This window comes from Trachurus japonicus, chromosome 15 (assembly GCF_045865225.1).
Source record: "Trachurus japonicus isolate A0001 chromosome 15, Traja_1.0".
Taxonomy (NCBI): Eukaryota; Metazoa; Chordata; class Actinopteri; order Carangiformes; family Carangidae; genus Trachurus; species Trachurus japonicus.
Genome location: NC_140921.1, coordinates 19,661,719 through 19,674,715, shown reverse-complemented (window position 1 = coordinate 19,674,715; position 12,997 = coordinate 19,661,719). Strand labels below are relative to the sequence as shown.

The 12,997-nt window shown below is 41.9% G+C and overlaps 1 protein-coding gene across 22 annotated transcripts in view; it reads right to left on the bottom strand.

Moving 5' to 3' along the window:
- adgrb3 (adhesion G protein-coupled receptor B3) overlaps positions 1-11,428 on the bottom strand; it is a 110,714-nt gene extending 99,286 nt beyond the window's left edge. For all 22 annotated transcript variants that reach the window (XM_085800281.1, XM_085800284.1, XM_085800289.1 and 19 more), the window contains exons 1-2: positions 10,670-11,428; positions 8,123-8,891 (exon numbers count right to left, since the gene is read on the bottom strand). In XM_085800281.1, coding sequence (XP_085656407.1) covers positions 8,123-8,876 — 754 coding nt within the window. In that variant the 5' untranslated portion in view covers positions 8,877-8,891; positions 10,670-11,428. The remainder of the gene's footprint in view (positions 1-8,122; positions 8,892-10,669) is intronic.
- Between the last annotated feature and the right edge of the window lie 1,569 nt (positions 11,429-12,997).

Below are 12,997 nucleotides of genomic sequence, written 5' to 3'. Positions count from 1 at the left end.
ACTGTAGGGCAAAGCTGCAACAGACTCGTGAATGTTGTTCGTGTTTTCTCAGAAGGATGAATGACGCAGTTGCAGAGGCCCACCCTGAAGGATTTTGCATTCAAAATGAATTTGTCAATTGAGAATCATAATTGTTGCTATACAATGAGTTGACTTGCTACTTTGTGGTGTAAAGAAAAGATACCAAACCTTCAGTTTGCATTCAGTCTGAGCTTGATATAATAGAAACAAGTTCACAGCGTTCCTGCTTTTCCCCTGAACGGGACTGCAGGAATATTTTTCTTTTTCATGGCAGGGAATCAAAAATGATTGTTTGTATTGAATTATGCATATGAGGGCAATAAACAAATCTAATTTGTATAATAAGAAGATGAGACAGTCTTCTTCATCTACAGAGACTTGTTATGTTTGCATTCATATAGAAACCTTTTTGAAGTCAAAGGAAACAAGAGCACAACAGTGGCTATTCCTTTGATTCCTAAGGTCCACTTATCTTTAACTCATAAATTGCAAAATAGAAACTGGATGCTGTGATGTCAAAGCAAGACATGCAATTACAAATGGTAATGTTTCATGATAAGTATGCATAGCTGTTGCGGCGATGAGGCGGCACAACAGTGTGCTGTATGGGGCCTTTGACAAAGAACAGCATCAGCCTCGGCCGTGCACACACTACGGCAAAAATTGATGCAGCGCTAGTGAGTGTGCTAGATGATGAGATGTAAAATAAGGCTCTGCAGTGGAGAAACAAAATGATCTTTAACATGAGGCGCTTTACAAGCCTGTTAATTATTCATTAAACAAAACAGTCCTTTGCATTGACATCATCTCACTGTTCAAAACCTTTAATGTATTTCCCTGTCCAAGTGTTTCCTGCAGTGCAGCCATCCAGAGAACAGACCATGTGTTGTGTATGAATATTAGATTCAGAGAAGGAAAAAAAAAGACAAGAATTATGCAAATTGATAGAAGGCTAAGCACAATAAATTAAGCACTGACAGGTAAAGAACTGCTGCTTCTCACCTCCTTTATATCTTCCTTTTGTAATATCAACCCTTCACCCTGTATATCAAACCAGCCCTGGTTCAACATTTTCACAACACGGTGGTGGTTTAGATTTGCAGCTTTGTGTTATTTCTATTTAATGGGCTGAAAGCTGGGAGAATTGAACGAGGGCGAATCTGTGGCATTTCAAGAAGAATTCATGAGCAGTTGTGGGAGTTGGTTGCAGCGTGGATGCGCAGGCACACAAATCCACCACCGTTTAGAATTCATCACATGAAACGTGCACACAGGTGGAATATGCACTCAGACACATACACGCAGACACGTCGTTCTCATTGCTGATGCAGGATTTTACTGGCGAGAGCTGCAGTTTTGAGGAAGGAGAGGTGCGGCTGCCTCACATCACGGTGTTAGACACTACATTTACGTTATCCATTACTCTGATTACCATTCCTGCTGTACTCTGACATTATTATTGGCAACAACTGTTACTCGCAAATTTTACTACAACTGTAGTTATTGCAGGCTGTAAAGTTAAAAAGGTGGACCTGTCACGTCCATGACACTGCAAAAGTGACGGAGCCAGGGCCTGGGTGGATGTGCTGATTTAAGAAATGTACGTTTCAGGCTGTAACTGTAACTAAGAACCATACATATGTATACATTTGAAGTACTTGCACTTTACACACAGGGAAATTGTATTTTTTACTCCATTATGTTTATTATGTAGCCTATGATAAATAATAATGGACTGACAACTTAAGTTACTATTCAAATGACTATTTTACAAAATACATAATGACCTTTTTAAAATATGTTGTATTGATATAGATGAAACTTTCTACCAGTTCTCCACCAGCTACAACAGTAAAATGCTATTTATATGCTAATGCATCAGTATAATAGACAAATAATAAAATGTAATAATGTATTAATGTAAATGTACTTCACTCTCAACATGTAGGTGCTTTTCAGCTAAATGATCATCAAAAATCTTTCTTTTTTAATTTGGTGGTAGTTTAACAAATAGCATTTCTGCCTTTGCATTTCGGGGACATAATACTTTGTGCAGTCATTTCTCGAATGTAATCACCGGTTCTTATGCTGCGTTCTGCTTCCTAGGTGTCTGAAACCCATAAATCATCTCTAGACTTTTTAAATTGTATTTCAGGTTTTTCATCCAGACCCAGTGCATTTCATTGCATCCTGTCTCCAGTTCAGCTGTGACAACACAAGCCTTTAATTTACTTGGAGGTGGGTTTGCACTATTTGCAGCCTGGGTAGTGGAGAGTTATCACTCTGAATTCCAATTGTCATGCTGTTGAAACACAGCCTCAAGACTGAGATCACAAATCCATGTCAAATGAACATCGGTATTCTCGGCTCATCTGCATCCAACCCCGCTGCCAGGTTATCATTGTTAGCATCACAGCACGGCCCACACTGAATGGGAAAACTAAAAATGGTTGAATGAAATTGAACAAAGCACCCAGAATTCCTCTGCTCCTTAGTCAGTTATTCACCAATATACTGCTCTGCACTTTTGTAGAACAGAGCCACATAAACTATTTATTCTGCATCAATACTTTATCATTTTATATATTGATACTCAACCAGACTATTGATAGGCAACTGCCCACACATGCTGTATTGGTAAAACTGTGGAAAAAGTACAGGTTAAAACTAATTTCTAAAGGAACTTTAAATATGCAATTGATGCTAACTAAGAGACGAGAACAAATCATCAGAGCAAATCTGAAATTAGACTCCCATTTCAATCTGAATGCATAAAAATATGTGACATTGTCATTTTTCATTTGAGCCTCATACTCAACTTGCATGTTGGACCATATATCCTATAGAATCCAAAAACAGTCTTTCAGGGGTTTTAATTAAACAATTAGCAAAAATTTTATATTTCAATTGCGTGCTTGCAAGCTTCATCTTCATAATTCTTTAACATGCCGTACAAAATAAAGACCACAGCAAGTCTCCAGTGGTGGACCCTGTGTTTTATTGCGTCATAAATTTGTAATGCTTGGAAAATGGAGACTTTTGTGGTTCCAAAGAGCCCATTTGCATCCACGTGTGACACTGCGAGTGTTTTAAGCAGAACTTAAAACATGGCAACAGTTTTTGTGGTTTTATAACACTGTGTAAAATGACTTAAGACTCACCTCAGAGCCTCATAAATTTTTATGTCCAGAAACAGTGACCTGGGCCGTTTGAAGAATATACAGTTGTATATCTTTTAGCCACATGTAGAAGAGAACTGCTTATTTGCCTCCAGCCTCCTCTTTTTTCTAACCAGAACTATTTTCTGGTGAAAAATATTAACCTCATGTCAGCTATTTTCTTTTGTATATTTTTCCACAAAGCATGACCAAAACTGACCCAAAGCTGTGTAATTGATTGCAGCATGAAACTTAATCGTTCCACCCTCTGCACCAATCTCTTCTCTTCTTTTTCTAGAATAGGCAAAATTTTATATGCAGTTCATGGACAAAAAAAGATGGCTGGCACTTTCATGCTGATTCTTCAGGGTCCTACAGTCTATCACGCTTTTTGTGTTGACCTTGTCATTCCCTAACAACTTTCTTTAGCATTATCACAGCTGCCTCGGGAGGTTTAATACAGAAGAATGAACACAGAGGGCATAGCTCAAATACTGATTCTAACAATCCAAGAGCTGGACATGGAGACAGTTTCTTACAGCTGGCCAAAAGTCTTAAAAGGTGGAATAATTTAGCCCCGGATTTTAAGTGGGACATGGGATACTCGAGATATTTACTATAGCTTAAGACAAACAATGCATGTCTAAGATAAAACAAACAGATTCTGTGCTGTTGAGCTGAGCTCTCTCCTTCACTGAATTGGAACTAAAATGGCCTCCAAGTGTACTGAACAATGGGGGTGAGCATAATGCAGTGTGACTACTGAGTGACTTGACTGAGATCCAAAGTGAATAAAAGGCCTCACTATGTGAGGCAGCAAGGCTGAGCTGCTGCAGTGCTCAGGACTTTGGCGGGTGACAGTGCATTAGAACGCTTCACACACATTTCATTTGCCAATAAAATCCTATTGCCATTTTACACATGGCACAAGGTCTGCATCGTCAGGAGCCGTGATCATCAAATAAGCATCTGCAACTGCACAAATAAGCATCTGTATTTAGTCTTAAAGTGGAATTGTTTCGTGGATGATGGGAAAATAGCTCCAGCAGAGAGATGTGAAAAATTCCTCCCCTCCATGTCAGTTTTGTGGTCATTAACTTAAATCACCCGTGATAAACAAAGCTAAAGAATCCCCATGAAGAATTGATGTATTTTATACATATTGCATAGAGCATGTAAGAGTCATATAAATGTTCATAAGTGTGAACAATTTTCTCTCGAGTGAAAAACAAAGGATCAGGACTCAAATCTGGGATGTCACAGTCGTTGCTAACCTACTTCTTGTACTAACAATGAATTTGGAGGCCCACTTTGTGGACTCATAAAATATTTATTTGAATATTTTACATATGTATGAGCTTCAGTGTTTTTGTGGCATTATCGGTTTTGAAACAAATTATAAACCCTAATCTCCAGAAGGCATCTTACTGTCACAGCCACGTTTGTGATCTTTTTTCCCCCCCCACTATTACCCATAAGTCAGTGACAATGCAGAAAATAAAGTAGAAGGAGGGGAAGGTACAGAGGTTGGCCCGATTATATGAACTGAGGTATCTGACAGAATCAAAATGATGTTTGGATGAGGAGACTCGGCTTGTATGAGACAGTTTCCTTATGATGGTGAGGAATCTTGACACGAGCGTCGCGGTCCGAGGCACTAACAGTGAGCACCTTGGAAGCCGTGCAGCAAAGCACATTCCTCTCGAACAATGAGACTCCTTGACCCTGATCCTTGAACACCGGAAAATTCCAACCAAACGGGATAAAGAATGAGACGGCGTTGGTTAGCCAAGGGCAGAGCGGAGAGCCACGAAACCAGACAATGCCTCATCATGTTTATTTTCTACAGCCAAGTGCAATTTGTGGATGTTTTGAACAGTACAATGTGGAATTTGAGGAGGATTTCAAGCCTTCAGACATGTAAACAAGAGCATCTGCATAGGACTGGGCAAGACAAGGGCAGATAGCTGAGTGAGAACATTACTTCGCACTAAAATGTCCATCTCTGCCGGCTCTCTCTGAATGCCTCTTTTGATTCATTTGATGATCTTGTATCATCTTTTCAAAACAAAATGCACCAGAAAAAATTCAATTAATGCCATGATAGAGAATCTATAAAGATTTCCTTTTTAATTTTGTACTTCCAAGGACATCAGAGCTATTCAGTCACTATTCATTCACTTAATGGGCAGCTCTGAGAAAACAGTCAAACCTACTTTGACTTTGCATGTGTGGGATGTGGGATGAAACCCACACAAATACAGAACACACATGCAAAAAAAAAGAATAAAGGATTAAATCTGTCTTCCTGCGAGTGCCTCCTTTTACAACTTTTATTCATGATATGGGAGAAAGTGATAAAAATAAAGCTGCAGAAATGAGTCATCCAAGGAATATATCTGTTTAGGATTTCATCACTGTCACTGTGGTGTTTCAAATTGCAGTAGAGTATCAAGGAATGCAGCCATTGTCTGCATAATCACCTTAAATTGTTAAGAGCTTTAACCTTTACAGTGTTGCTTCCCTCCGTCTGCGCGAGACACTAGAGGGGCATTTCAGTGGCATGGCTGGAGTACACAACCTCCAGCCTTGCTTTTCTTTGATGTGCTCCGAAGCCATCCTCTACCAGGAACTGAGCAGATCAAAGACAAGCGATGTTGTCAAATGGAGCCCTTGTTGACTGTTTGTAATGCTTTATTCTTCATCAGGAACACCCACTCCGTCACCACGATACCACAGGAGACACAGTGCTCTTTTAAACCCAGTGGTGATCTCCCCGTTATCCAGATGAAAACGGATTTATTCCAACCTCCTATCAACCAACCCTATAAATAGAAGCTTGTGGAAAATCTTCTGAGGGAGAGAGAGAGAGAGGGGGGGGCAGGGAGGGGGGGTAGAAAAAATAAGCTGTGCTCTTAAGCTGTTATTAACATGCTGATAGAAAAATGTCAAATGTTGTTTGGGAGCAGAGACTTTCTCTGTGAAAATAAGCGTAATGCTTCCGAGTAATATTTGTGATTCTAACATAAGATTCGCTAAATTATTAAATTATCTATGAGTGAGTCATACTTCTCAATCCCGATGTTACCGCACATGCTACTTGGCTGCAGGGTTAGTTTTAATACTGATTTGCATCAAAAACTGTATGCATTATTGCTCAAGGGCCGGGGTTGAAAGGGTGCAGTATAGGTGAACGATGGGTTTGTCATCCAACATGATGGAGGCTCGCAACTAAAACATCATGTGAAAATTTGGAGCATGAGTAACTCTGAGAAAAGCATTTAAGACCTTAGGCGTAGTCTAGTATCGAGGACTAACATTCCTACAAGAGGAAAGTGTGTATTAGTGCATTTAGGATGGTTTGGGGGGAGGGGGCGGGGGGGCATGCCTGACTTTGGGATGCAGCATGTAGCAGCACTCAGCAGGAGTTAACCAAACAGCTGAACTACTGCAATCGATGCTCACCTGTTTGCCGTGATTTGAAAACTGCCACCTGTTCTCCAAGGTGCTATTACAGCAAGTGTTGTTTTGGTAAGAGCCACAAGGGAGACGCTCCATAGCATTCCAGCTATCCAGCTATCACCCTCCCCACCCCTCTCCGACACACGCATATGCACACCTCCACCCCCACCCCCTCCCTCTCTTCCTCCCCGCCTACCACCAAAAAAAAAAAAAAAAAAAAAAAAATCCAAAGGTTGACTCATTATTTTTGGTTCAGCGTGCTGTGATGAATGTCCCTCTTTTATGTCTCACGGTAAACGCACCTCACCTCTGAAGTGTGTAGCATATTCCTCTAGGGGGTTTCTGTGCTATCTGTTAAACTGCAAGCAGCTATGTGTCAAGATGTGCTCCCTTTTTTTTTGTAATTCAAAGAGCCACACAAATGTGTTAACTACAGAACCATACACACCCCCCACCCCCACCCCTACTCCCCACACACCCCCTCACCTCGCCACCCGCTGACACTAATGAACAGAACCATTATGACCTTATCATAACCGTTTATGATTAAATGTTCATTTGGCTGTCTACCTGCGAATGTGTGTGGATGTATGAAGTGTTTTATGTTTGCTTTCATGCACACGTGCGGATAACAACTGCGAGTGGGTCTTATGATAATGACTTTTTTTTGTTTTTTGCTGTCAGCTCTTGACTATATAATAATTGTTGCTCAGTTCCAACATACGGTGAAAACACGTTGCATTGCTCTATGGCAACACTGGACAGGTAGCATCTCTATAGGACATAGCAGCTTTGGAAGACACTGGTTCTCTTTTGTTCAGTAATCTTTGATCTAAACATGTTTAAATTGTTAGTTTGTACAGAATTCGATGAGGAATTGAAGTCTTCAGTCTTATCCATTGCATGTGCAATGTGATGTATTCTGACACTGCTGCATCCATGATCCCAATCACTCCATGTGGGACATAGATGTCAATAACAACCGAGGGATGTGTCCATATTGACCACTGTTGGTCTTTGTATGGATGACACTGACATAAATGTATAGACACACAATAAAATAGTCTTTAGGATTTGCAGCCATTTTAACTCTGTGCTGATGTGTACAAAAAATAAAAACAGCCATTTTAAATTCACAGCAATGATGGTGCATTTTGAATTCAATCCAACCAAATGAAAGACCCCCCCGTTTTTTTGTTTTTCTTTAAAGGTGGTTTGGGTTTGTGGTCTTTTACTGCACCCAACTCCTCTGGCAGCTTTGTTCTTGAAGTTGACACATTTCTGAGCCAACTGCAGTCTATATATCTATGTGTGCTCTTTGTTTCATGGGCCATCACACTTCAAACATGCAATAAGGGCAGAGAAGGGAGTGATTGACGTGCACATTTGACTGGCATGATTACCATCTTATCTACACATACAGTAGTCTATTAGATCTACATCTATTTCAGCATGGAGGAGGAAGGTGACAGGATACTTACCTTCTTTAGGAGGCCGTTTCACTTCTGCACTCAGATTGCAGACCTGCCCAGCTTGTAGTTGGGGTGACAAGCAACCCTCCGTTTGTGGGTTTAAAGGTAAAACCACGTTGTTGAGCATGAGCATGCTCTCTGATTCTCCATCGCCTAAATGCTGAGGACATGTGCATTTCGTGTACACGATCCCACATGTCTCCACTGTCCCTTTCTCTAATTTCAGGCAGTTTTCCAGCCATGTACAAAGCACTTGACACCCAAACTGGCTAGGGCTCGCCTTATTCAACACCAGAAACTCCACAGTGGACTTCTCTTCCTCATCCAGCTTCTGTGGCGTCAATCCATTGTAATCGTAAGGGAAAACTCTCCGGAGTTGAACAAAATTCTTGTCATACAGCAAAAATACATAAATATTCTTCGAATCGCACAGGTACACTATAGACTCGTTGACTTTCAGCAACTCGTTGATTTTTTCGTGTGAGTAATGGTCAAACTGATAAGCAAGCAAAGAGTATTCAGAGCAGCTCAAGTCTCGCTTGTATAGCTTCAGGTAGATGCTGTATTTGGTTGGGTCTGGGTTCTCCAGCGTCCATGTACAGTTTGTATAGTTCTTAGGAAACATTTCAGTCACCGAATATGATCCATAAATGACCCCCTTCACCAGAGTGGAACACCAATAATCTTGGGCACCAGTTAATCCAAACATAACCAGAAGATAGGTGGAAAATATATAAATCAACAGGTTTCGAACAGCCTTCATCCTATGTCATTTGGCCTGCAAGGAGAGATGGGAGAGGATTACACAAAGGAATGTTAGAGCAGAGGACACAGGAAACATGATAGATGATCTCTATCAGGTCTGACTGATGTGCTTCACATATTTCTTATCACGTACCACTATGAAAATGAAAAAAAAAGGGACACTTTAACCTCAGCAACGTGTCTTTTGCATCCCCCCAAACCTGTCTCCTTCATTACTATACTTTGTGCAAACATTGCCACCTTGTGGTCGCTGCGGCCATTACTTATTTATTTATTTATTGTGGGGGTGGGGGGTGGTAGTGGTGTTGGTGGTGATGGTGGTGGTGTTGGAGGGGGCTGGGGGGGGTTGAGTCCAATAATGTGAGTCATTTAGACATTATTAATTGGGGTCGTATTTGGTAGGATGGCACGATCCCCCCGGTGATATTCAAATGTAGCCGTTTAGAAGAAAATGTGGCATCAGAAGACAAACAGTGAAAGTATAATCCAAGTCAGTGCAGTTCCTCGCGCGAGCTGTGGGATGCAACTGCTCATTTTACGCAGTAACCCCGCCCCCCCCCCCCCCCCCAAAAAAAAAGAAAGAAAAAAAAAGAAGCTGCTCTCTCTTCGTGATTCAGTCTGTTTCCTTCTCCTCACGACACTGAGATAAATGTGAGGGGGATAAATTCACAGACTGGTAAAGATAAAAAAATAAAAAATAAAATAAAAAAACAGAAAAGCCTCTGCACACCGGTCACTATTTGCTTGTCTCCTGCTGCGCGCACCCGGTCCACTATACACGACCTGCCTGTCTCCGAAATTCAGGGCTTGACATATTTGACAATGCAATTTGATAAAGAGCCTTTGTGTGTCTGTTTGTGCATGTGTGTCTGAATGTGTCTGCGTGTGTTTGAGCTTGCAATCGCGCGCGTGCGTGCCCAACTGTGCGTGTGTGTGTCTGTGAGAGAGAGAGAGAGATAGAAAGAGAGAGAATGCAATGCGATGTCCTGATTGCTTTAATCCTACAGGCAATGCAGCTGTGAGCAGTGTCACAGCAGAACGTGCATGTGTGCGTGTGTGCGTGTCTCAAACTGTGTGCGGCTGTGTGTGTGTGTGTGTGTGTGTGTGTGTGTGTAGGCGTTAAAATCCCAAGTAGGCTATAGATACCAGTCCAGTCCAGAGAAAAGATAAATTTGCACTTATGTCTCCAACTTCTTGCCTCTGAATGATAAAACCTGCCCGTCACATCACATTAGGATAATGTTTGTGTTACATAAGGATTTGTTGGGGAAGCGGCGTGGAGTCAAATCAGCTTTTTTAGACGCGATAAATGTTTCCACATCCTTCCACAAGATTCACGGCCAAGGCTATACGAAAGAAGAAAAAAAAAAAAGAAAGATCAGTATTCTGGAGACGAGAAATCGCTCGTCAGGAGACGCTGATTTTTTATTGCCTCGGCTTCTAAGAGCAATTTCGTCTCCAGAGGAAATCTGAATATAGAGACACGGGCTACATCTCATGCGGTGTCAGTTCGACGCTCGGCACTTTAAAGTGATTTTTGCCTCTTAAGAGAGAGATCAGCTCTTAAAAATCATCTGTTAAGCACTCGGGGACTAATGTGAGCGGCTGAGAGCTCCAGAGCCATGGTGTTGAATAGACAGGACATGTATGTAACAGGAGGAGGCTAAACTTTAACTGACAGATGACATATGAAAATGAGCTTTTCAGCTGCTCCAAGGCTCCATGCAATAATAATAATAATAATAATAATACCAGTATTAATAATCATAATAATAATAATGATGTTCTTACCTTACACTGCGGAAGCTATGGCTATTTTTCCAACATACTTGACCACATCCTTTATAAATAAATTCTGCAGCCCTCCAGTGAATCAATACTCCCCATTCCCGACAATAGAAGTCCGGTGCAACAAGATGCTTCAATGGATGGAAAATAAAAATGCGTTACACTCCGGTCTGCCCGCTCATATCCCCCCAGTCTTCTTCGTCTTCTGGGTTTTTCCCATCAAAACGGAGCGCAACAACACACGACAGCCACCGAGAAAAGAAAGAGAGTGAGAGAGAGAGAGGGAGAGGGGGGAGAGAGAGAGGGAGAGAAGAGTGAGGGAGACAGACCGAGAGAGACAGAGGGAGAGAGAGAGAGAGAAAGAAATTCTTGGAGTGATGAAAAGAAGAGAGCAATTCTTACAGTATTACCATAAATTAATTCGGCAGACTCCACGTCTCTATTTCCCACTGATATGTTTTCTCCGGCAAGTCGCGAGCGCGCAACCTTCCCCCCCACCGCCACCACCACACACACACCCGCTCCCCCTCTGGCAAAAAAAAGGGGGGAGATAAAAAAAAAAAAAAAAGAAGAAGGAGGAAGAAGAAGAAGAGAGAAGGGATCCGTGGTGGGTGGATGTGAGCTGTTGGGGGGCCAGTGAGTTACAACAGAGAGAGGAATAGACGCGCTTGCAGAGCTCCGGGAGCAAGGCTGCAATATCACGTCACACACTCTGCCGCTAAGATAAAGCACGTACGTACGCTTCTTACTGCCGCTGCGTCTGGCACCACCATCACTTTCTTCCCTGCCCCTCTCCTCCTCCTCCTCCTCCCTGATTTTTTTTTTCGCCTCCTCTTATACAGCCTCCCCTTAATTCGAGTCAAAAGGGTTCCCCCCCCTGAACTGGACCCTCTCTCAGTTGTGTTCAGACAACGCCGCGCTTCGCTGCAGCAGCTTCATCCTAAAGCAGGAATCCTCATTTTTAAGGACTTTTTTTTGTTGTTTTTTTGGGAAACACGTATTTTTTAATGAGCGCACGAGAATGATATGGTTTCCAAATGCAACCTGCGCGCTCTTATCAGCAGGACCTGAAAGATAGCTGGTTGTGTTTGGTCCTTTTCTTTTTTTTTTATTACCCCCTCCTTCTGTCCCGATGGGTTGGATGGGTGACCGCCTTGCCTTCATGCTGCTGGAAGAACGATAATGCCTAAGGAGACAACTTGTGCTCTCTTTGGAAAAGTTGCTCCAAGTGCAGGTGCAACTCAAACCTGCTGTTTTTTTCTTCTTCTTTTAACCCCCTTTACTTTACCATCTTCTCAGTCATGTGTGCTCCCAGGGGGATGCTTGTGTGTGTAGCCCACAGTGCAGTGTTTTCCAGGTAAGAGTAAGATGTTCATGAGCTGCTTAACAAATAAAGGAACTCGTAAGGGAACCTTGATCCTTAACGTTTTCTTCACACTTCTCACGGTAGACCTAATTCTGAGAAGCTATTAAATCCAATAGAAAGTCTTTGCTTCAGCGGTCGGTCACCGACACAATGCAGCATCAATGGCTCTCCAATAGCACTCAATGTCTATTGAATGATTTCATGGAAATAATGGAACCGTAGTGGACACGTGGACGCTGAGGTGCAGTCATCTGCTCATCACATTGTCCTACCACTGAAGATGGAGGAAGGTGTTTTGTTCTCATAGATGGATCTTTTCAAAACAAAGCCTAAGATTCATAATAATGGTCCATCTATCTTCATATGCATTACAAAAAAAGTTAATGAATGAGAAATTAATGTGCATGACCTTCATGCATGTCGGAGCTCAGTTAATTTGTGTATTTGAAACTATTTGCATATGCATAAAAGGGAGATATTAGATTGGGTAGTGTAGATATAAGCAGTCATTTTCCAGGACAATTCTATTTTTCCAAGTTTTTACTTTTTTTGGAGGGTTTGGTCAGCCCACTCTAATCATTTTACTGTGCACAGTTAACATTCATTAGCGCGGCCATCTCTTTCAGGCTTTGACTGAATGTCTTCCATCCGAGCAGATGCTGCATGAAGAGCCTTATTGTTTATTTATTTCCAGGAAGTTTCAGAGTGAAGTGTCTGTAAGGCAGCCTTCCCAAAGAATGCTCCAAAACTACACAGAGAGTATGCAGCCACAGCAGCGCAAGAATCTGAAAGAACTTGTTTATATCCCCCCCAACATCCTGTACCACGCAGTGTTTACAACATTGTTAATCTGTTGCCAGACTTATAAAGGAGATTGGAGTCATTCAGCCCGGTTGGTTGCCGTGGCCTGTGACTGCGGTCGCTTTCTAATTCCAGTCTTCCCCAGGCAGCCAGTGGAACATCAG